This window comes from Arachis ipaensis, chromosome B5 (genome assembly GCF_059453495.1).
Source record: "Arachis ipaensis isolate K30076 ecotype BB chromosome B5, ASM5945349v1, whole genome shotgun sequence".
NCBI lineage: Eukaryota > Viridiplantae > Streptophyta > Magnoliopsida > Fabales > Fabaceae > Arachis > Arachis ipaensis.
The window spans coordinates 14,761,001-14,786,994 of record NC_142440.1 but is presented as its reverse complement, the minus strand read 5'-3'; the positions used below and the strand labels follow the sequence as shown (position 1 = coordinate 14,786,994).

At 35.1% G+C, this 25,994-nt stretch overlaps 1 protein-coding gene and 1 pseudogene across 1 annotated transcript; both read left to right on the top strand.

Moving 5' to 3' along the window:
• Positions 1-15,489: 15,489 nt before the first annotated feature.
• LOC148563435 (uncharacterized) lies at positions 15,490-17,600 on the top strand (annotated as a pseudogene).
• Positions 17,601-17,664: 64 nt separating this feature from the next.
• LOC107643020 (UDP-glucuronate 4-epimerase 5-like) lies at positions 17,665-19,232 on the top strand. Its single transcript, XM_021123105.2, has one exon. It carries the CDS (start codon positions 18,325-18,327, stop codon positions 19,117-19,119), a length of 795 nt encoding a protein of 264 aa, XP_020978764.2. The 5' UTR covers positions 17,665-18,324; the 3' UTR covers positions 19,120-19,232.
• The last annotated feature ends 6,762 nt before the right edge of the window (positions 19,233-25,994 follow it).

Here is a 25,994-nt window from a genome sequence, read left to right as displayed (position 1 = left end):
GTGGAGCATAGACAACATCAAGCAAAATCCGCACCTTAAACCTGCAGGAAAGTGTTAATGCACAGTCTAAAAAATACTAAATTAATTTAAAGTAAATGCAGCAGTTGTTAAGGTATTACAGTCATCCGAAATAACAAAAGTAGTCCAAAAGTAACAAAAGAAACAGTTTTCATGAGACAAAAGAGAGCAGACAGCAGCAGCTTCATGAGACAAATCTAGGCATCCGAACCAGTTCCCTCTGATTCAGCTTCTTCTTCAACATCAGTGGCATGATCTTCATCTTCAATGAACTTCATACATACAACCACCCTATCCCTTGATTTTCGGAGGAAGTTCTCATGCTTGCTTGCTAGCTTCCTTTGTTCCTTACTCATGGCAATCATGTGATTGGATTGGGAGACAAACTTCTGGACTACATCCTTGACAACATTAAACAGAGCAGATTTTTATCCAGTAGAGATAGAAGTGCCCTCGATGGAAGGAGGAGAAGATTCCTCAGGAATGAACTCATCATCTTCATCATCTAGTACAACCTTTTCAGTGCGAGTAGGTCCCTTATGTTGTTTCACTGAACCACCTCTCTTTAGGTAAGAGTGTCTATTCTCATACGACTCATTAGACAAATCAACACCAAAATGTTCAAAAATACAAGTTAAGAACATGCCATAAGGGAGAGCTTTATCTTCCTCACTTCTAACAGAATCAAACATGTATCTTACTATCAAATAAGCAAAAGAGATTTCTGTTTTAGTGAGAAGGGCATACAAAATAAGAGTGTCAGTGTATGAAACCCTTTGATATGAACCACTTTGAGGAAGTATGATGTGATTTACAATACGATGCAACTGAGCACGTTCATAACTCAGGACTTTATGAGTAGGGGTGATGCCATCAATCAGAGAAACATGTTCACAAATATGAGCCAAAACATCATTGAAAAATATACCTACTCCTTCATCCCACTTAACCGAAGTATAAGCACAAGGCCCAACATCAGTATACTTCAATGAATCACTGATTGTTTCATCATTTAAAACAATGCCTCGGCCCTTAACATAAGAATGCACACTTCCCTCGTGATATGTCATGTTAGCATAAAGCTCTTTGACCAAAAGAGGGTAAACAGGCTTTTTGATGTTAAAAAGGTGATTCCAGTCTAAAAATTCTAAATTTTCAACATATTGAAAACCTTTCTTTTTCAGGTTTGGCAAATCAGCAAGAAAAGAGTGACACAGGGTACAGTACTTAATAACTCCTTCATAAAAGTCATTGTTCACGGCAGGCCTAAATCTATAAGGATTATAGTTGGAGTGAGATGTCATGAAGTGGGATTTATGAGCAAAAGGATCAATGTCTGGTTCTCTAACAGATTTGAAAGGGAGTCGAGGTTTACCTTTTTGAGAACGCAAGGAAACAGAACTTGTCTTAGGTTGAGTGGGCTCAGAGGTAGGTTCAGTCGCTGTTGGTCATTTCCCTTTCGATGAACTCGGCTTCGATGAACTAGGTTTGGATGGAGGTTTCTTCAGAGGTGGCATCGGCTTGGAAGAAGGAAGGAGCCTTGAAGGGTTCTTAGTACGAGCCATGGGATCAGTGCGAGGAGGAGAGGTAGGAGGAGAAGGTGAGGGAGTGAAGGTCTGATCTCTTAAACGAGTAGAGGGCTTCGGTTTTGATGGAAGTTTAAGAATCTTTTCACGAGGAGGTTTTCGTGAAATGGTTTTCTTCCTCGTTTGGGTGGTTTCAGGTTTTGAAGAAAGAGAAGCAGTAAAGGTAGTGGTAGAAATCGAAGAGTTTGCAGAGGAGTTATGAGGGGAGAAGGAGAAGCGTTGGTAACCGTACCCAAGAGTTTTCTCAAAATATGCAACTGCATCACCTCTGATATGACTATGAAAAGACTTGACATAATAAAAAGAAAGATTTGATTTTATTAAAAGTAAAATAGAAAGTAATTTCAAATTTGAAATCTTTTGACCAAAAGAAAACAAAAACAAGGAATAAAATAAAATACACAAAACAAACTCAGAAAAAGTAAATAAATGTAACACTCATATTGGGCCCAGAGGTGGTTTGGTTTAAGGAAACATATTGGACTACTCCAGATCTGATTTTTGAGGTTGGCCCAGGTGACTCTGTACTTGTAAAAAGGCCTGAGAATGCTGATTTAAAAGAAGGTTCTTCACTTGCCTAGAATTGTCTTATACCTATTTATGAGACAAAAACTTCAACAAACACATCAGCAATCAATGAATCATGGCTTAAAATCCCTAGACTAGTCCTAAGCATGCAAAATCTGTCCTCAGTTAGTGGTTTAGTAAAAATATCAGCTAATTGCTCCTCTGATTTAATAAATTAAATGCTAATATCCCCCTTTTGAACATGTTCTTTTATTGAGCAAAATTTCACTTCAATATGTTTAGTCTTAGAGTGCAAAACTGGATTTTTAGAAATATTAATGGCACTCATATTGTCACACAACAAGGGAATATTTTTAGCATTTAACTTGTAATCAGCAAGTTGTGTTTTTAACCACATGAGCTGAGAACAACAAGAAGAAGCAGCTATAGACTCAGCCTCTACAGTGGATAAAGCCGCTGCTGGCTGCTTCTTACTTGACCAAACATTCAAGGACTTTCCAAGGAAGCAACATAAGCCTGATGTGCTCCTTCTATCAACTCTATCACCGGCAAAATCTGCATCACAATAACCAACTGCAGAAAAATCATCAATCTTAAGATACCAACGACCAAAATTGGATATGCCATGAACATATCTAATGATCCTCTTAACTACAGAAAGATGAGACTCTTTAGGTTTAGATTGGAACCTTGAACACATTCCAACGCTTTGCACAATATCGGATCTAGAGGAAGTTAAGTACATAAGAGAACCAATCATTCCTCTATACCTAGTCTCATCTACATCTTTCTCAGTTTCTCCCTTGTCTAATTTAGAATTAGGGTGCATGGGAGTTCCCATGGGTTTGGCATTTTCCATACCAAATTTCTTAACTAGTTCCTTGGCATACTTCTCTTGATGAATGAAAATACCATTTTCAGTTTGTTTAATTTGTAGCCCAAGGAAAAAATTAAGTTCACCCATCATGCTCATGTCAAATTCACTTGTCATGAATTTTTCAAATTCAGCACAAAAGGATTCATTGGCTGATCCAAAAATAATGTCATCAACATATATTTGGACTAGAATGAAAGAATCATTAGAATTTTTTATAAAAAAAGTAGTGTCTGTGGTGCCTCTTTGAAAACTATTTTTCAAAAGAAAAGTGCTAAGTCTCTCATACCAAGCTCTAGGAGCTTGTTTCAAACCATAGAGAGCTTTTGATAATTTAAAAATATGGTTGGAAAATTCTTTATTTTCAAAACCAGGTGGCTGCTCCACATACACTTCCCTATCTATCACACCATTTAAGAATGCACATTTCACATCCATTTGATATAATTTAAAATTACAAAATGCAGCATAAGTTAAGAGAAGTCTTATGGCTTCCATTCGGGCAACAGGGGCAAAAGATTCATCAAAGTCTATTCCTTCTTCTTGGTCATATCCTTGTGCCACTAGTCTTGCTTTGTTTCTAGTAATGCTACCATCCTTTCTTAGCTTGTTTCGAAAAATCCACTTGGTGCCGGTCATTTTCTTTCCATTCGGCCTTGGAACCAATGTCCAAACTTGGTTCTTCTTAAATTCAAGAAGCTCATCTTCCATTGCCTTTACCCAAGAAGGGTCATTAAGAGCTTCTTTGACATTCTGAGGCTCCATTTGAGAGAGAAGGGCAATGTTTGTTTCTTCATTTGCCTTTCTAGTTGAAGACCGAGTTTTAACCCCATGAGAGACGTCCCCAATGACAAATTCCTCAGGATAATTCTTCAAGAATCTCCATTTACAAGGTCTGGTGGACTTGGAGGCAGATTCAGTTACCAAAAGATTCTGGGTACTGCTGGTTTCAGGATGTCCTTCAAATTCATGAGACAAAATGGAATTGTCTCTTAAATTTTCAGCCACTGCAGTTTCTGGTTCAGCTTGTCCAGAATTTTATTTTCATGATTTTGTGCAGTCTCATCATCCTTTTGAGCTTGATTCCCTGCATCCCAATCTTCCAAAACACTTTGCACCAAGTTAGTATCACAAAATGTAACACGTATGGACTCTTCAATTATTCTAGCATCTTGATGATAAACTCTATATGCTTTACTAGTTGTGGAATATCCTACAAATAAACACTCATATGCCTTTGGATCAAATTTTCCCAAATTTTTTTTGTTATTTAGAACAAAATATTTACATCCAAAGATATGCAAGTAGTCCAAGTTTGGTGGGGAACCTTTCCAAAGTTCATAAGGGATTTTCTTCAAAAATTTCCTTCTGATAGTTCTATTCAAAATTTGGCAAGCTGTGTTAACCGCTTCAACTCAAAGAAATTTTGGAACATTGCTCTCACAAAGCATAGCTCTTGTCATTTCTTGAATGCTTCTATTTCTTCTTTCCACAACACCATTTTGTTGTGGTGTCATTGGACAAGAGAAGTTGTGAGATATTCCAAATTCCTCACAAAAGAATTCAAATAAATGATTTTCAAATTCGGTTCCATGATCACTTCTTATAGAAGAGATCTTTAAATCCTTTTCATTTTGAATTTTCTTGCAAAAGATTTCAAAGGCCGAAAAGGCTTCATTTTTGTGTGCAAGAAATAAAACCCAACCAAACCTAGAATAGTCATCCACAATCACTAAACTATAATGTTTACCACCTAGGTTTTGAGTTCTTGTTGGACCAAACAAATCAATATGTAGCAATTCAAGTGGCCTGTTAGTAGAGATGTCTTCCTTTGATTTAAATGAACTTTTTGTTTGTTTTCCCATTTGACAAGCATCACAAGTGATGTCTTTGTCAAACCTTATCAAAGGAAGACCTCTTACTAACCCTTTCTTTACAAGTTTGTTTATTTGAAACATACTTGCATGGCCCAATCTCTTGTGCCATAGCCACTTTTTAGATTCTTTAGAATGAAAACACGCTACATTTTGATCCTTTAGTTCATCAAGGGTGAGTCCATACACATTATTATAATGCTTAGCAATGAAAAGCATTTCATTGGTCTTTTCATTTACCACACAGCATTCAAGTCTTTTGAAAGTGACCAAATATTCTAAGTCACACAGCTGACTTATACTTAAAAGATTGTGCCTCAAGCCATTTACCAAAAAGACATCATCAATGAAAGTAGAGTGCTTATTACCTACTTTTCCAACAGCAACTATTTTACCTTTTTCATCATCTCCAAAGGTCACAAAACCTTCATCATACTTGTTTAGTTTGATGAAGTAAGTTGACCTTCCAGTCATGTGCCTTGAGCATCTACTATCTAAGTACCACATATCCCTTTTGTTCTTGGATGCTAGACAAATCTGCATGAAAAACTTCAAGTAACCTTAGGTATCCAAATTAATTTGGATCCTTTGAAGTTAATCCATCTTGGTTGCCCAAGTGCATTGAAATCACACACAACATTGTAAACTTGGTTTCCCACCATTCTTTTTTCAATGAAGCATTGGGAATGTGAGTGACCAAATTTCTTACAATTTAAATAACGATTTTCTGATGCATATTTCTGAAACTGAGATGATTTATTTTGCTGGAAATGATTAAAGGACTGGAATTTTCTGGTTTTTAGAAGAGGTGCTCTTCTTTTTGACAAACTGATTTTTATTGAGATTGTTCCTCTTTGCAAAAGTGTTCCAACCAGAATTTTTTGAAACATTTGTACTTTTTGAATACGAGGTTTTGTTGTAAAATGGTGGATTTTTGAAAGCAACCTCCTTATTCGAAATGTATCCCAAACCTGGCCTATCTTATGTTGTTTCGGTTTTTTAAAAAGGCTCAATTTCACTAGTACAAAATTCATCAGATTCCTCCTCATGTGTGGAAGCATTTCCAAGATCAGATCTGTTGGAAGTGGATTTAGTTTTTGATGAAGATGCCACAAATTTTATAGAGGATTCATTAAAAACTGTACTTTCCTTGGTTATATAACCTAAACTGAATTTTTTGAACAATGGTCTTTGGCTTGCAAGTAATTTGTCCAAGTTACTGGAACTTTGAGCAAATTTTGCTAAGTTGTCATTCAGCCTCTTAACCATTTTGTTTAGTCTTTCATTTTCAGCAATAAGTTCATGAGAAGGATTCACAATGTGCTTTCCTTTTAGTTTTTCAAGTTCAGATTTTAGAAATCTATTTTCTTCAATAATTTCCAAAGCACATTCAGTTTCCTTTAGCTTTTCTCTCAAAAAATCATTTTCTGCTTTCAATATATCTTTTTCAGATTTACACTTAGTGTATTTATCCAGCAGTTTTAAGGTGTTTAGTGTAAGATCGTCAATTATAGCATGTAAATCATCTATAGATAAGTCATAGTAATTTACCTCATCAAGATGATTATTACCAGCCATGAAGTAGATTTTATCTTCACCTTCAGAATCTTCTTCCTCATTGGAGTCATTCTCAAGATCCTCCCAAGCTGCCATGAGCACTCTCTTCTTTTCTTTCTTCCCTTTGTCCTCCTTCTTGAGCTTCGGACAGTTTAGCTTGAAATGTCCAACCTCCTTGCAATGATGACAAGTCACCTTACTCAAGTCCATCTTGTGTTTCTTTGAGGTTGAACCCTTGTACTTGCCCTTGTTCTTCATCATCCTTCTAAATCTCCTAACAAAAAACATAAGCTCATCATCTGAAATACCATCACTAGACTCACTCTCTTTTGATTCTATTTTTGACTTGAGGGTTGTTCCCTTCTTCTTTGAGTCCGGTTTTGTGTGTGTGATTTCATAGGCAAGGAGTTTTCCTCTCAGCTCATCATAATTTATAGGGCTTAGGTTATTGCTCTCGACTAGGACAGTGGCAGTGGTTTCCCATTTTTTTGTGAAGCTTCTAAGGAGTTTTCTCACTAGGGTTTGTTCTAAATAGTTTGTACCCATAGCATCGAGGTTGTTGATTATGATTGAGAATCTCTCAAACACTTCATCAATTCTTTCTCCATCCTTCATATTAAACATCTTGTACTCTTTTCGCAGCATATCAATCATCGTTTCTTTGACTTGTTTAGTGCTTTCGTGTGTAACTTGGAGTTTTTCCTAGATTTCTTTGGCTGTCTTGCATCTAGACACCTTTCGGTACTCTTCAAAGCTGATAGCACAGTGAAAAAGGTTGATGGATTTAGCATTCAGCTCCATCTTCTTCTTATCGTCTTTATTCCATTCAGCTTCTTCTTTAGGAGTCACCACTCCATCAGCACTTGTTTTTGTTTTTGCTGGAATCTTGGGACCACTCACAACAATCTTCCATTTGTTGTAGTCAATGGATTGAATGAAGATTCTCATCTTCTCTTTTCAGTAGGCATAGTTCTTCCCATTGAAGAAGGGTGGCCTGTTGTTTGACTAGCCTTCAGTTAGAGTATAGGCAACTGTGGTTGTGCCTAAGTTGTTCGCCATTGGACCTTTGCTCCAAGCGGTGAAGCTTGATTCTTAAGACCTTAGCTCCTGATACTAATTGAAGGTTGTAGAAGGCTTAGAGAATGGGAGGTTGAATCTATGACTTTCTTTTATGTTACTGAAATAACCCTTTAATACAAACTTTCAATTCTGATTCTATTTGAACTCAGTAGCAGAAAATTTATGAGACAATTTATTTTTGCCTCATGAATATCAGAAAGCAGAATAGAGCAGGGAAGAGAGAAGCTGACACCATAATGTATCTTGGTTCAGTTGCCTTGTGTAATGCAACCTACTTCCAGTCTCCACCACAACAGAGGTGGAATTTCCACTATAGTTAAAGTATTACATACACCAATTCTATAGGATTGACACAATCCTTTCACTCTCAAGTTCTAACCTAACTTGACTTGGTTATACTAATACCTAACTCTTCACTCTTAGTGCTAACCCAACTAAGAAAGGGGTACCTCACAGGTACAAGATACAAGACACAGAATCAACCTAAAGAAATCTGAAATCACTCTAGGATTTTCACTCAAGTGTATCACTCTGCCTCTTTCCACTCTTAGGCTTTTACTTGAGCTCTCTCATTCTGCCTTTTACCTCAAGAGATTACAGAAAGATAAACATTGAAAAGTAAATTACAATTTACAAAACATGAAGGAGATTGACTCTTCAACAGCCTCTTTGCTATGTGATAAACCAGATTTGCTAGCCTCTGATTCAGTTCTTCATTCTGGCGAAATGCTCCTTGACTAGGAAGTACTGTCCAAGTCGATGAACTTCTTCAGAGAGCTCTTCTCAGAACATACACCTCAAGAATACTGGTTATCTCTCCTTGATCTCTGAATGGTGAGAAAAACTTCTTTTGTATCTCCTTGTGTAAACCCCGATTAAATTAGTAGATAATTAGTCAATAAATTAGTTTTTAATAAGGAGGATTAGAAATGTGAATATTATATTAAATTAGGATAGAGCTCATCGAAACGAGAATTTTGACACTAATTTCGAAAAAATCGGTCCAAGATTGGACCGAACGGGCCGAACCGGGCCCAAACCGGGCCCGTGGGCCCAACCAGCCCATCACTTAAGAAGACCGAAGCCTTCTCTTTTCTTTCATTCAGCGTAAACGAAGCTTGCAGCTTCCAGGGAGAGGAGAAATGAGAAAAAGCTCCCGAAACCTTACGTTAATTTCCGATCCTCGTAACTTCTCCGTCCGAGCTCCGATCGCCGCACCGTTTGCGGCCACGCGTTCACCACGTCGAGCTCTACGTTTTTACCGAAACAATTTCATGGGTAACTCACTATTTTGCACTCAGCCTTCTTTTCCCCCAATTTTCGAATTTTAAGTGGGAATGTTGAATTTCTTTGATTTTTGATGTTTTAGGATCCAATTAGCTTGAGAGAAACGTTCACTCTTGCTTATGTGAAGTTTGGGTAAGGTGAGGATATGATAATTCTATTTTATTTTCATTGAATTTGAGCTTTGAGTATTAAATTGGATATATATGTGTTATGAATGTGTATTAGGTTGTGAATAAATAATTGGAGCTTGGAATTGTGAATACTGGAACTTGGAGGAAGCGGATTAGTTGAGTTTTGAGGGGCTGCCTTGGTTTTGAATAAATAGCTTTGGTCATTACGTGGAAATCGGCCAAGGTATGGTTTAGGTTTCTTGCATTTAATATATAATGTTCTGTGAAAACTTAGGCTAGATGACCATTGGATAAGTTGGAATGCAGGTGTATGTTTAATGTTTAGTAATTTGTCGATGAATATATTTGGTTGAAGTTTATTCGATAATTAGTTTTTAATTTTGGATGGTGAATGTTGTTATGTTAATTTGGAGAGAATTATGGTTGAATGTTATTGTTGATGAACATGGTTAGTTTGGTGCTTGTTGATTAACTAATGATTTGGTGAATTATTGATTTGAGGTTTAATTATTGTGGAGGTTGCTGTGATAATGAGGTATTTTGTGTTAAAAGCCTAGGATTTGTGAACTATGATTCTTAGTTGGATTTTGGTTGTTGGACTTGAATATTGCATGAGTTTAATTGTTGATTTGAGGTAGATTTATTGTGGTGATTGTCATGATGATGAGGAAGGGTATGTTGAATTGAAAAGAATGCAGGTTTGGACCCGAAAAGGGTGGCAAAGTCCGAGTTTTAGAGGAGATGCTGCCGAAATTTTATAAAAAATTAGAGATTTTATTTAGATAATTATTTAAAAAGATTTAGATTCAAATGTTATATGGTTTGATTTTGAGTTATTAAGAAAATGAGCATGTTTTAAGTTTGATTCATTTAGAAAAGAATGAATTATGTTTTGAATCGAAACTATTGATGGACAGAATGGGTGGTGTGATAATGAAAGATAGGGATTGAATATGATTGATTTATGATCATGAATGAGATGCGATTGAGAATGATGTGGATGTTGATGAATTATAATTGAATTATTTATATGGCATGAATAATTTAATGATCTGAGATACGAGGTTCCCTGGATTAAGTGCCGTGGCTTGCCACCACGTGTACCAGGTTGAAAACTCGATACTCTGTTGACCCTACGACGTAAGTGTGACCGGGCACTATATAAATTCCCGGGAATGTTACCCCCATTGAGCAATATTGATTATTTGAGAAAAATCTATGCATAGACTCTTGGGGATGCACGTCGGGGGACAGTCTAAGGACAATTCAGACTTGTCGGGTTGGCTGGATAACCGACAGATGAGCCTCATCAGCCATAGGACAGGCATGCATCATCTGCATATTACTTGAATTACTTGCTTGTGCTTTAATTGGGTGTGCCTATATGTACTTGCCATTTTAAATGTGTATTTGTTACCTGCAGTATTTGTAACCTTCTTGTGCTTGCCTTTATCTGTCTATTTGTCTGTGAAAATACATGATGAAGTTGGAGGTATGGAGGAATGGCAGTATGGGACTTAGATTTAAGGTTAAGTTAAGTTGGGTTTAAATATTTTTAGAAAATCACCTTTTATGGCTCCTGTTTAATACTTTAAGCTCTATAATCTGAGTGTCGGCGTTCTAGGATTGCCTCTGGCATTCCCAGGACCTTATATATTATGTGTGTGGCACATTTACCATACTGAGAACCTCCGGTTCTCATTCCATACTATGTTGTTGTTTTTCAGATGCAGGCCGAGAGACATCTCGTTAGGCGTCTGGACCCTTGAAGCGGAGTGGTTACAGAGTTATTTTGTTATGCTATGATGTGTATATATGTACTTAGTTTTCTCTCCGCATAACTTGTTCTTTTGATCCTCCTAGAGGTTTATGGAGAGGCAGGATTGTGTATATGTACTTTTGGGTCTTGGATATGTATGTATATATATGTAAATATTCTCTGGCCAGTCTTGACTTCGCAGGCTGAGTTAGGAGCTTGTTATTTTGTATCTTTGGCACTCTATTCCTACTTCTGTTATCATATGTATAATAGTTATGGTTTCCTTAGCACGCAGGTTAACCCGTTCCTAGAGCGTTGCGCTTTTATTTTGCAATTTTTGTTTCCTCTTTTCTTCAAGGCTCCTAGCATATTATAATTCTTCTGCTATTACATGTACTCATTTTATTTTAGAGGTCGTAATACCACACCACCTCTATTTTACGGCTTAAGCGTAAAGCTTAGTGTGGTAGGGTGTTACACCTTGCATGTTACTGAGTTACACTCCCTAGGTCAACTCTCGAGCTGTGTGCTTCACCAACCCACCATCTCACTTTTTTCCATTAATCCTCAAAATAGGAATTTTGGTTCTAACTTCTCTTGTTGACCGAAAGCCACAGGACAACAGAAATAAATATTTTCAATAGTAAACCCAGATCTTGGCCATTGAAAAATAACTTGGTCTCCAAGACTCACATATGACCGTAGATGCACATCAGTGAAGAGCAGAGATCATCTTTCTCATGTAACCCAGAATGGATAGGCAGAACGTTAAAGATGAAGAGAAGAAGATATGATGCATGTATAAGGAAATAAAATCACATTTTGGCTTCTGACTTCTTGATACAGTTTGATGTGGGTGATTAGACTTTAACCTTTTGCTTAACCTTCTCTTTCTTGCTTCTTTGGTGAACAACTTAGGGACTAAACTTTCTCTTACTTCTCTACTTTCTGAGCAAGAGAAAAAAGTGTACGTTGCTTTTAGTGAAAGCACATGGGAAGGGTTTGAATGAGAGAAGTAATCGGGCTTGGATCCGGTTTGATTCAAGTTCAGCCCGTTGGTTCCTTGCTTTGTTTTCTTTGGGCTGCCTTTATATATTAATTTTGTCCTGCATCACTAAACCAAAATAATCAAAACTAATTTGATAATTAACCCAATAATCTAATGTTTGTCATCATCAATTATGTTAGTTAATTTCTTAACTCAACAAAATTGAAGTTTGAATATAACTTTAAAATAAAATTTTAACTTATGTAGTGATTATTTTAAATGAAAATAAAATAAATCAAAATATGTTTTCAAATTTAAGATTTATATACTAAAATTAACTGAGATTTTCCTCTAAATTACAATTTTAACGAAATAGTAACTTTAATTATATTAACCAATATCCCAATCAATTACTTTTATGTCTTAAAAAAAACTGTATATGAAAAGAAATTAATTAGTTTGTCCACTTTAATAAATAGTTATTTGACTAAAATAAAAGAAACTATTTTTTTAGAATTTTTTAAAAACTAATTAATATTATATATATTTTGTTACACTACATCTAGTTATAAAATTTTGATTTATTTTTAATATTTATATTAAAAATAAAAACAAATTTAAATTAGTAAATTTTAATCTATAATGTAATAATAATATAGTAATTGTTTTATATATTGCATAATATAAATTAATTATTTTTTATTTGTAAAAATTTTATGAGACTTGAATCTTGTTATGAAGTAACTCCTATGATAAATTTCACTTTAAAAAATTTTATATATATATATATAGGGACGGACTTAGGGGGCGAGTGGAGGCCTCGACCCCCAACTTTTTTAAAAAAAGATTAATAGTAATAAGTTATTAAGTACGATTTAATTTTTTTAAAAATTTATTTAGTATTTAGTCTAATATAAATAAAAATCCAGTCTAACCTAAATATTAATGATTTCTAATATCTAAAAAGAAAGTAACAATATTAAAAAAATATGAAAATATATTATTACTAATATTTTTTAATTAAATAAAATTTTTCAATTTCCATAAAGTATATTTTTTTCTTTTTGTGAGCGTTCTTCTTGATTCATTTGGTATTAATTTTCTCTGTTTTAACTACTATAACTTAGAGTTCTTTTTCAGCTATGAATATTGTGAAGAATAATTCAAAAATAAAATGAAAGATAAATTTCTTACTAATTGTCTTTTAATTACATTGAAAAAAAAATTGCAGAAAAATTTGACACAAATTCTATTATCGATGAATTTTATGAAACGAAAAATCGACCACTTCGTTAATAAAAAGTACATATATATTTTTTGTACTTTAAAATATATTCTCTATCAGTATATTTTTGTAATGCATTTTACATTATATAATTTTTTGCATAATTTTTTAATATTATATATATTATTGGCCCCCCATGATACTATTTATAGATCCGTCCCTATATATATATATATATAACCGTGACATATTTTTTTATATAAACAATTATCTAATAGTTAATTTAATTTTTTTGTTTTAGTCTATCCAAATGTTTTTTATTATTTTTGAAAAAAAAATTTAAAAGATTTAATAATATATGATAAAAAACATTGAATAAATTATAAAAAAAACTAATTAAAATGCAACACAAAAATATCTTTAGTAAAAGATAATATAAGCACTTTACTTGAGTGATTTTTTCTAATTGGACTTAAAATTATTCAGCCGTAGATGGAATTTGAGTGAATACTGTATTCACCTAACATAACGTCATGTATCACTGTATCGGCAATACTGCTTCACTTTAATTTTATGAGCATACAAACTTTCTCTCCGTTTCCCACCAACGCCTCAGCATTTTGCTAGTTATACTCCATTATCATTTATCACTTTAGTTTCCTTTATTTTACCATGTAGAAAAGACTAAGAAGGATGAAAATATATACAATAATGATCAAGGAACCGAATTATTGCATGCTAGACAAATGAAAAAGCATAGGAGTATAGGACATTTCGTCGTATTTAGCGATAGATAACTTATTTGACTCAGCAAGTAGTGGCGGGATCGTGAATATTGAATATTCTCGTTGCTTCTTGTGTTAGAAACTTACAAGTTACAATTGTACGCGGCAAGAATGCTATGATTGGCGGGTGCATGTAGCTGCTTTTTCATATATAAATGAAATTGAAAAGAAAGTGGTGACCGCATTGTACAGTATATACTAATTAGATATATTTATTATGATAAAAGCAATTGAAGGATTATTTTTATCTCTGTTTAAATGGATTCGCACTACCAAAAACTTAAAAGAAGCATTATATATAACTCTGAGTTAAATGATAATTTTATAAAATAATGCATGTTCACATGGCTAGCGAAGAGGAGATAGACTAATGATAAATCATATGAGCAAGCTATATAGAGTGACATTCCAAACATGAAATAGAAATGGTGTAAGCACCCTACGATACATGTGTTGGTCCATATATCCTGATTTGAATTGATTGGGGAGTGGAATGTTAGATGTGGATCATATGATTCTGATTTTGATTCTGATTGTGTGGCTTTAGCGGATATATGGGGGAATGTCTTGCCTCTTCCTTTGACTTGCACTGGAATTCATGAATTCGGTGCCACATGAAAAGTGCTTAGCGTGCACATAACAATTAACACTCATCTCAGCCACGGCCTATGGATGATGTAACGGCTCTCCAAATTTAAGAATTTAATCATAAAAAATATTATTTATACATCAAAATTAACTACTAAAATCAGTCACTAATATATTTGTATATAAATATATATAATTTAATTTATTTTTAATATATATTTATATTTAGATATATATTTTATACTACTAATTAATTTCAGTATATACGTATCAGGTATGGTTGTTTAATCTATATTCTCTCTTGGCCTCCTCACTCCTCGGTAAGACAGAAATAAGACATGCACAAATTTCACTTCATGGTATAACGTTATTAAACTCAATCATTTATATTATTTTTAATATAATACTTTATTTAAATAATAATTATTTTAAAATGAGAGAAGTGTATGTTATAAATAATTTGCAAGGGTATTTTCAAGGGACAACAATGAAAAAGAATTATTATTATTGTTGTTGGTATATTTTCATGTATTTATAGAAAATTTCAAAATAATTTGAATAAGGATAATATCTAGGATACACTTAATAAGACTAAACCACTAGCAATCTTAGTCACAAAAAAAAAAGCAGAGTGCTAGAAACTAATAATTTTTGTGATTTGTAGTCATTAAGTAGTCATTAATAATGTTTTTAATTGTATGAAATTTCATTTAATGGTGTAAAATTATTCACTTTTCTTTTACTGGTTAGATGCTGTCCAAAATTTAATAAAATTACTGCCCTAAATTTTTTCAAAAAGAAAACCACTGGTAATCTTAAAAGCTTTGTAGATGTGACCAAGTAATTGGATAAAAGTATTAAAATATTTAAAAATATTATTTATATGTCAAAATCAGCTAATTATTATTAGTATTTTTTAGTTTGATAGGTCAAAGATTAATCCATTGCTAAACGGAGTTTCATTTAAGAGTTTACTACTATCCAATAGATTGCTGCATACACATGACAATAGTGGAATGCCTGACATTTTGGTTAAGTGGACTAACGAACTAATTAACTCAAGTTGATTATATTATTTTATTATTATGTATTTAACCATGTTTTGTTGTCAAAATGATATAATTGGAGCAAACGAAGTTTGTTGTTTTTAAGAATAATAGAATGTGGCCTAATCTAATAGAATGTTTTCAGTGTACCTTGTTTAAGATAATGGTCAGGGGAAGAGACGCCTGTTGGGAGCATTGTGTCCTATTGATGCAACCAGGCAGAAAGTCACATGTAATTATTGTCGACAGGAATCAGTGGAAGTGTTTATAGGATGAAATTCCCTTTACCCAAATTGAAAACAAAGATGTTATACCCTGTACTCAAGTTCCAATGGATGTAAGGGACCATATTCAAAGTATACTAAGTACTCCAAAGAAATCAAAAACACCAAAGAAAAACAAGACAGATCAAGCTGCTGTTCTAGCAAATGGTCAACAGGGTAGCTCTTCTGCTAGTGGTGGCTTCCATAATAACATGGATCTAGTAGGCAGAATAGTAGTGCTTCTCTGTCTTTGTTAAGATAGTGGATGTTTCAGGTCATGATGATTATGGTACTTACTTGTTTGAACTTCTTGAGTCAGTTGTGCTGGAGATTGGTGTAGAAAATGTTGTCCAGGTCATAACAGATACCCGTGCTAGTTATGTTTATGCTGGAAGGCTTCTCATGTGGAGGTATGGTTCTTTGTTTTAGTCTTCTTGTGCTGCATATTGTATTGGTAAGATGTTAGAGGATATTGGTAGATAAAATTGGGTAAATATAGTCCTGGAAGAGGCAAAGACCATCACAAAGTATATTTATAGACATGCATGGATTCTTAATATAATAAGAAAATTCACTGGTGGAAAAGAATTAATCAGACCAAAAATTACTAGATTTGTCAGTAATTTCCTTTTCTTGAGGTCCTTAGTGATACAAGAGGATAATTTGAAGCACATGTTGGCTCATTCAGATAGATTTTGGAAATATGCACATGAAGCTGTGAGCATGGTTGATGGGGACATGCCTGCTATAGGTTATATATCTCATGGAATAGAGGACCAAAGTTGCCATTAACTATTGCATTCACTCAAGGGTTCCATTACATTTATGATTTTATTAACATGTTAAAAGCATGATTGCAGCCCTTACACTGTTAAATTTTAATTATCAAGGATATTATAAGCATGCAACAAAACAAATGTGTGTGGTAGATTATTACCTTTAAATTATTGCATATTTAATTCTTTTGGTTCTGTAGGTGATTGGTGGGCAAGTTATGGCTATGAAATCCCCACTCTGCAGAGTGGAGGTGGAGCTGCGGCAAGGATACTTAGCCAACCTTGTAGTTCCCTTTAGTAGACATGTAACTGGAGCACTTATTATCCATAACAAGAAAAGCAATAGAATGGAGGTGAAAAAATTCAGCTGATTGTGCATTGTAATCTTTGGTCAACAGCGAGTTTCCAATGTTGGGAAACAAAATCTAGACCTATTGTATATCATGAAATAGATGTCAGTTGTGAATGGCCTAGTGAAATAGAATCTTCAGCTTCTATTTTGGATGATTCTTGGTTGGACGATTTGCCATATGAATGCAGAAAGTCCTTAGCATCATGTAACATTTAGATAGTACATAAAATTAATTCAAAATTGCATAGGTAAAGTTATTATCAACTTGATTAATGATACTCAAAATCTTATAACTTTCAAACTTCCTTTGGACATTGTGATAATTTATGCACTATATGTTAATGCCAAAAGCCCTTTGGTAATCTTGTGGTTCTGGATACAGTTAAACAAAATATCAGATGATAATAAAAGTAAAGCAGTGAATCTTTGAGTACTCTGACTCTGACTATCTTTTTAGATATCTCCCTTTTATTTATATTCCTTATAACTAAATGGATTAAATTCATGAAATCTGTGTTATGACGTTGATGGTTTGCGTCTTGGTAGCAAACTTGACCATAATGCTTTCTTTCTTTTTTTTTTTTTTTTTTTTTGACCTTATTGCTTATGTTAAAGTCCATCATGAAAATGATGATAATAATAATAAAAGATTAGTTGCCCTTTTGGTACGTTATTGGTTTGCAAGATGATATGCATCATCCTAAATACAAAATAAATTTCCATTTTCATACTTAAATTCAGTATATATGCCTATATTGTTTATTGGCTATAATGTACGGTGTTTGTTGAAGTGTCCTTCTATGAAGCAAATATGAAATATGAAATGGAATCAGTCCATGTAGCAGATAGCGTGGCGCAAGAAGAGAAGAGTGAAAAGAGTTAGGAAGAACGACTGAGTCAGTCAAGAAGAGTAAAAAGTCAAAACACTGAAATTAAATTACGGGAATGCCAGTTCCTATCTCATTCATCTCCCTTGCAACCTAAACTGTGTCTTTGGAATCCGATCCCATTTCTCAGAACTAAGAGAATCAAATCAAAACCATCTTCTCCTGATCCTTCCAAGAAACCCCAAAAATGTCGCTGCTGAAGACGGTGGCGGTGTCACACAACAACGTCGACAATAACATGCTGCCATCAACACCGGGCAAGTTGAAACCAGAAAAGTACCAACCCTACAACCACTACATGATCCACCGTCTCAGGCTATCAAACTCACCCTTTGGTCCTCAATCTTCCTCGCCTTCATCCTCTTCTTCTTCATCCTCTCCCCTCCATCTCCTTCCCCCGCCGCCAACCGCCGTGAATCATGGGGAGGCCACCACTGGGAGAAGCGCGTCACCAAGTCAGCCTGCAGGAACTCCGACTCCGGATTCACCGTCCTCGTCACCGGCGCTGCCGGCTTCGTCGGCTGCCACGTGTCCCTTTCCCTCAAGCGGCGCGGCGACGGAGTCGTCGGCCTCGACAACTTCAACCGCTACTACGACCAGAACCTGAAACGCTCCCGCCAGAAGGTGCTCTCAGGCGCCGGCGTCTTCGTGGTGGAGGGCGACATCAACGACGCTGCGCTCATTCGCAAACTCTTCGACGTCGTCCACTTCACCCACGTCATGCACCTGGCCGCCCAGGCTGGCGTCCGCTACGCCATGCAGAACCCGCATTCCTACGTCCATAGCAACGTCGCGGGGTTCGTGAACCTTCTAGAAGCTTCGAAAGATGCGAACCCGCAGCCAGCGATCGTGTGGGCCTCATCGAGTTCCGTGTACGGACTCAATTCTAAGGTACCGTTTTCGGAGAAGGACAGAACTGATCAACCGGCGAGTCTTTACGCCGCTACGAAGAAAGCAGGTGAAGCCATTGCTCATAGCTATAACCACATCTATGGGCTTTCCATCACTGGATTGCGTTTCTTCACTGTTTATGGTCCTTGGGGTAGGCCTGACATGGCGTATTTCTTCTTCACGAAGGATATTCTGAAGGGGAAGCAGATCACTGTGTTTGAGGCGGCAGATGGTGGAACAGTTGCGAGGGATTTTACATACATTGATGACATCGTGAAGGGGTGCTTAGGGGCTTTGGACACGGCGAAGAGGAGCACTGGCAGCGGGGGGAAGAAGAAGGGGCCTGCGCAGTTCAGGATATATAACCTGGGGAACACTTCGCCGGTGGCGGTGAGCGAGCTTGTGAGGATATTGGAGAAGCTTCTGAAGGTGAAGGCGAAGAAGAAGGTGATGGTTATGCCGAGGAATGGGGACGTTCAGTTCACGCATGCCAATATTAGCAGAGCGCATAGGGAGCTAGGTTACATGCCCACCACAGATTTGGAGACAGGTCTCAGCAACTTTGTGAAATGGTACCTTGATTTTTACTCTCCCTCTACGAAGAACCCTGCTTCTTCGTGGTGATGTATCCATTTGTATCAGCAAATAATTACTATTACCATAATCTTTTGGATTTATAATGTCTTTGCCACTGTACAGTTTTTGGTTCACTACTACTGAGAAATCAAGTTGAATCACTTTTGCCTTGATTGATTGATATATCTGTTTATCCACAAATGATTAATTAATCGAACATGGCAGCTTCCAATTTGACATGTTTTGCTCAGCATTTGAACTAGTTTCTCTTGTGGTGATAGTAACTTGATACTCACCCTAAATGGCATTCACAATGAATTCTGTTAGGAACCAAGAGGGGTTTAGCCAAAAATAAGCCAACAAGCAGTTTTAAATTTCACTCAATATTAATTAATAATCATTAATTAATGATTATTTAAATTTTATATTTTAAATGATATAAAATTAATGATTATTAATTATCTCTTTTTACTATAATTCATCTTTTATTATTTATTATGTAAATTCTAATTTTTTTAAAAAAAATTGAAATTAAAAAAAAATACACCAAAATCTAAGATAAAGAATCACTTAAATTTTAAGAAAAAAATATATAAAACATATGAAAAAGAATCATTCAAAATTAATAAAAAAATCATCCAAATCCTAAAAAAAAAACATACAAAACACAGGAAAAAGAATCATCCAAAATTATATAAAAAAAAGAATCATCCAAAATTATATAGGAAAAAGAATCATCCAAAACTAATAAAAAGAATTGTCCGAAATTTAGGAAAAGAAACATAAGAAACTAGTTAAAAGAATCATCAAAACTAAATAGGAGGAGGAGAAGACTGCAGGGTGGCCGGCAACGACGTCTTGGACAGCGTTGCGTAGATGGTGCGGGACTCATGGTAGCGCGTTGCAAAGAGAAAGCTACGGAAGTTGAATGATTTAATTAATAGTGTGAAAATAATTGATAAGAAGAATAGTGAATTATTGCACTATTTTCTGAAAGAATTAGAACCACGATAAATTACAGCACCGCTAACGGCGTTAAAAAACGAGTGTTTATCGGTAAAGATGCGCCGTGAATATACCTTGAATGGAGGAGGTTGATACTTCTTCCCTGTTTGGATTAAAAACAAGGGTTTGCCTAACTCCATAGAAAGAGAGAGAAAATGAAGACTCCAAAGTAGGTTTGGTGGGCTTTTCTCCGTGATACCCGACGAAAATACCTCAACGTATCCATTCAAAATTGAATTTTCCATTAAAACCAATTAAGTACAAATATTTTATAAAATAATTGAATAAAATTAATTAAGATAATTATAAATTAATCAAATTATTTATTTTTTAGCTGATCACTTCTTAATTTTATATACTTTTTTCATTCACAATTTATCACTTGGTCCCGATGTTAATGCCATTTATCCAAAGCAAATTAATTGATGAATGTTGTGATAAGATTTGTTACGTGGATGTCCATTTATGATGGGCGGTGCAGTATTCTCAAGGAAGAATGCTTTTAATAAGTGTTTGAAAAAGTTACCTCCTCTACTTATATAAATAGAGGCTCAAGCCTCTCACAGTAACACAATAATAAGAATATTAAAACATTTCTTGCTCTCTCTTTTCATATTATTCTCCTTCTTACATACTTTATAATATTATTAAATATATTAATTGATATAGTAGTTCTAGTGAATATTATTACTATAGTTATCTAATTATATTTTCATATTTTATATTTGTTACTTCTTCCTTATTTATTTAATTATTTTACAACCCGTTATCAGCACGAGACTCTGATCAAATTTTTAGGAAGGCTCAGGTAACAAATTTTTATTATGTCGAAACTCTCTCGTCTTGAATTCAATGCTCTTGATATATCTGGAAACAATTATTTATCATGGATACTAGATGCTGAAATCCATCTTGATTCAATGGATCTTGGAGATACCATTAAGGCTGAAAATAATGCATCCCAAAAGGATAAAGCCAAAGCCATGATTTTTTTTCGTCGTCATCTTGACGAAGAATTGAAAAATGAATATCTCACATTAAAAGATCCTGCAGATCTTTGGAAAGACCTTGAAGAAAGGTATAATCATCAGAAAACGGTGATACTTCCTCAAGCCCGATATGAATGGACACACTTGCGTTTACAAGATTTTAAATCTATAAATGAATATAATTCTACAATGTTTCGAATCACTTCACGAATGAAATTATGTGGGGAAAAGATAATTGACCATGATATGTTGGAGAAAACTTTCTCAACCTTCCATGCCTCGAATGTGCTCCTGCAGCAGCAGTATCGAGAAAAAGGGTTTAAAAAATATTCTGAGTTAATTTATTGCCTTCTTGTTGCTGAACGCAACAATGAGTTGCTCTTGAAAAATCATGAAGCGCGCCCAGCTGGCGCTGCCCCATTTCCTGAAGTAAATGCGGCAAATTATCCCAAAAGAGGTAAATGGCAAGGTTTTAATAACAAAAAAAATTATGGAAGGAAAAGGAATTATATTCAAAAGAGAGGATCTCACTAGAAGTGGGATAAAGAAAGAAATATCGAGCAAAATAAATCAACAGAGGATAAGTATTTCCGTTGTGGTGGAAAGGGTCATTGGTCATGTACCTGTCGTACCCCAAGGCACCTAGTCGATCTTTACCAGGCATCTTTGAAAAAGGACGACAAGGAAAAAGAGTCGAATTTTGTTTCAAATGATGCTGAAAATTCCACCACTCATTATGATGTATCTGATTTCTTTGAGGACCCTGAAGGAAATATTGGTCATTTGATAAATGATGGAATAGTTTAATATGTGGGATTGTGAAGTATCTATGTAAATAAATAATGTAAAGAACTTATTGTTAAATTTTATTTTCTATGTATTTAAGTTTCAAATGTGATGTATATAAATAATGAAATATTAATGTTTATGAATTTTGAAATCATTAAATGTGTCAAATTTTAAAATAAAGTTTTAGTATATGACATTATTTTTATGTGTAGTATTTCTTAGAAAAAATAATTCCGATCAAGTATTCAATTTAACTGTACATACTACTCATTTTATTATTATTTGTCTTTGAAGAGAATGGCAAGGATATGTAATGAAGATGTATGCCTTGCGGATAGTGCAAGTTCGCACACTATTCTCAAAAGTAATATATATTTTACCCATCTTGTGCCAAAAGAGGAATATGTTAATACTATCATTGGCTCAGGCAATGTGATAGAAGGCTCCGGAAGAGCTATAATTTTGTTTCTTGGATGAACAAAATTTATAATAAATAATGCACTATTATCTACCAAGTCCCTGAGGAACTTGTTGAGTTTCAAAGATATTCGCCGAAATGGATATCATGTTGAGACAATAAATGAGGGAAATCATGAGTATTTATGTATCACAACTCATGATTCAAATAAGAAAGTTATATTAGAAAAATTACCCTCACTTTCATCTGGGTTGTATTATACCAAGATTAGTGCAATTGAATCACATGCCATTGTAAACCAGAAGTTTACTAGCCCAAATGAATTCATAACTTGGCATGATAGATTGGGTCATCCGGAAACAACCATGATGAGGAGAATTATTGAAAACTCTCATGGACATTCACTAAAGAACCAGAAGATTCTTAAATCTAGTGAATTTTGTTGTGCTGCATGTTCTCAAGGAAAGTTAATTTTAAGACCATCACCAGTAAAGATTGGATTTGAGTCCCCTGAATTCTTAGAAAGGATTCAAGGTGATATATGTGGACCTATTCATCCACCATGTGGATCTTTTAGATATTTTATAGTCCTGATAGACGCATCTTCGAGATGGTCACATGTGTGCTTATTATCTTCTCGCAACCTGGCGTTTGCGAGATTAGTGGCTCAAATTATTCGATTAAAAGCACAATTTCCAGAAAATCCAATCAAAGCAATTCGTCTTGATAATGCTGGTGAATTTACTTCCCAAGCTTTTGATGCTTATTGTATGGCTAATGGAATAAGTGTTGAACATCCAGTAGCTTATGTTCACACACAAAATGGGTTAGCAGAATCGCTTATTAAACGCCTCCAATTAATTGCTAGACCCTTGCTTATGAGAACAAATCTCCTAACCTCGGTTTGGGGCATGCTATTTTACATGCCGCAGCACTTATTCATTTGAGGCCAACAAGTTACCATCAGTTCTCTCCCATGCAATTAGCTTTTGGCCAGCAGCCAAATGTTTTAAATTTAAGAATATTTGGGTGTGCGATATATGTTCCCATTGCACTACCTAATCACACCAAAATGGGACCCCAAAGAAAATTGGGGATATATGTTGGATATGATTCTTCCTCTATAGTGAGGTATCTTGAGATACAAACTGGAGATGTATTTAAAGCCTAGTTTGCGGATTGTCATTTTGATGAATCAAAGTTTTCAACATTAGGGGGAGAGAATAAGCTTCCTGAAAAGGAACTTAATTGGAATGCATCATCGTTGATGCATTTAGATTCTCGATCAGGGCAATGTGAACTAGAAGTTCAAAAGATTATACATTTGCAAAGAATAGCAAATGAATTGCCTGATGCATTTTCCGATACAAAGAGGATAAGCAAATCTTATATACTAGCAGAAAATGCCCCAATTCGAATTGATGTCCCAGTAGGACAAGTAGCCACTGAAGCAAATTCACGCCAGAAGCGTGGCAGGCCTGTCGGTTCCAAAGACAAAAATCCTCGAAAGAGAAAAGAGGTAAATACTATTCCTGTTGAAAAAGACATTGTAAAGATACCTACAGTTGTCCAAAATTCTGATATAGTTTTAACGCCAGAAGACGTTTAGGTACCTGAAAATTGTAAAAATGACGAGATCACGATAAATTATGTCTTTACAGAAGAGAAATGGGACCGAAACAAGACAATTGTCAATGAAATATTTGCATATAATGTGGCATTAAATATCATGCATGAAAGTAAGGATCTTGAGCCAAGATCAGTCGAAGAATGTCGACAAAGGAATGATTGGCCAAAATGGAAAGAAGCCATGAAGGCTGAATTAGACTCACTCACAAAACGTGAAGTCTTTGGACCTGTAGTCCGTACACCTGCAGATGTAAAATCTGTTGGATACCGATGGATATTTGTGAGAAAACGAAATGAGAAAAATGAAGTTGTGCGCTACAAAGCCCGACTTGTGGCACAAGATTTTTCACAAAGGTTCGGTATAGATTATGAAGAAACGTATTCCCCTATAGTGTATGCGATAACATTGCGTTATTTGGTTAGTTTATCTGCATATCATAAACTGCATATGCATTTAATGGATGTGGTAACAGCCTATTTATACGGCTCATTAGATCGGGATATCTATATGAAAGTCTCTGAAGGACTAAAGATATCTAAACCCTCCAATGAATATTCACAGGGGTTATACTCAGTTAAATTGCAAAGATCTTTATACGGTCTAAAGCAATCTGGACGAATGTGGTATAATCGTCTTACTGAGTATCTGACCAAAAATGGATTTAAGAATGATGATATTTGTTCATATGTTTCATAAAGAAAACTGCATCTGGATTCATTATAATTGCTGTGTACGTTGATGATTTAAATATCATTGGAACTCCTGAAGAAATTCCAACAATTATAAAAACTCTAAAAGAAGAGTTTGAGATGAAAGATCTTGGAAAGACTAAATTTTGTCTCGGCTTGCAGATCGAGCATATAAAAAATGGGATCTTTATTCATCAAACAACATACACCGAGAAGATCTTAAAAAGATTTTATATGTATAAGTCACATCCTTTGAGTACCCCAATGATCGTAAGGTCTTTGGATATGGAAAATGATCAATTCCGTCCTAAAGAAGAAAATGAAGATATCCTTGGTCCTGAAGTACCATATCTTAGTGCCATTGGAGCGCTAATGTATCTTGCTAAAAATACACGACCCGATATATCATTTGCTGTGAATTTACTAGCAAGATATAGTTCCTCTCCAACCAGAAGACATTGGAGTGGAATCAAACAAATCTTTCGATATCTTCATGGAACGGTTGATATGGGATTGTTTTATCCATATGAATCCAAGTCACAACTAGTTGGCTATGCAGATGCTGGATACTTATCTGATCCACATAAAGGGAGATCTCAAACAGGATATCTGTTCACATATGGTGGTACAGCTATATCATGGAGGTCCACGAAACAGACGATAGCAGCAACCTCCTCTAATCATGCTGAAATACTAGCGATTCATGAAGCTAATCGCGAGTGTTTTTTGGCTGAGGAGCTTAATTCAATATATTCTGTCATCATGTGGATTGATTGATCATAAGATAGCTCCAACTGTCCTGTTTGAAGATAATACAGCATGCATTACTCAACTTAAAGGCGGATACATCAAAGGTGATAGAACAAAGCATATTTCTCACAAATTCTTCTTCACTCATGATCTTCAAAATCAAGGGACAATTGATGTCCAACAGATCCGCTCAAGTGATAATCTGGCAGATTTATTTACAAAGTCACTCCCAAAATCCTCCTTTGAAAGATTAGTACATGAGATTGGGATGCGCCGATTTCGAGGCATTAAATGATGTCGGCAAGAGGGGGAGACTATACTCTTTTTTCCTTGGTCAGATTTTTTTCCCATTGGGTTTTTCTTGACAAGGTTTTTAATGAGGCAGTCCCCATCACTAAAGGATATTGTACTCTTTTTCCTTCACTAAGATTTTTTTCCCACTGGGTTTTTCTTTAGTAAGGTTTTAACGAGGCAATAATCCTAAATGGTCATCCAAGGAAGAGTGTTGTGATAAGATTTGTTACGTGGATGCCCATTTATGATGGGGCGGTGCAGTATTCTCAAGAAAGAATGCTTTTAATAAGTGTTTGAAAAAATTACCTCCTGTACCTATATAAATAAAGACTCAAGCCTCTCACAGTAACACAATAATA

Bases quoted from the DNA above. Each gene is read 5' to 3' on its own strand.
- LOC107643020 (XM_021123105.2), top strand. From the start codon at position 18,325: ATGCACCTGGCCGCCCAGGCTGGCGTCCGCTACGCCATGCAGAACCCG.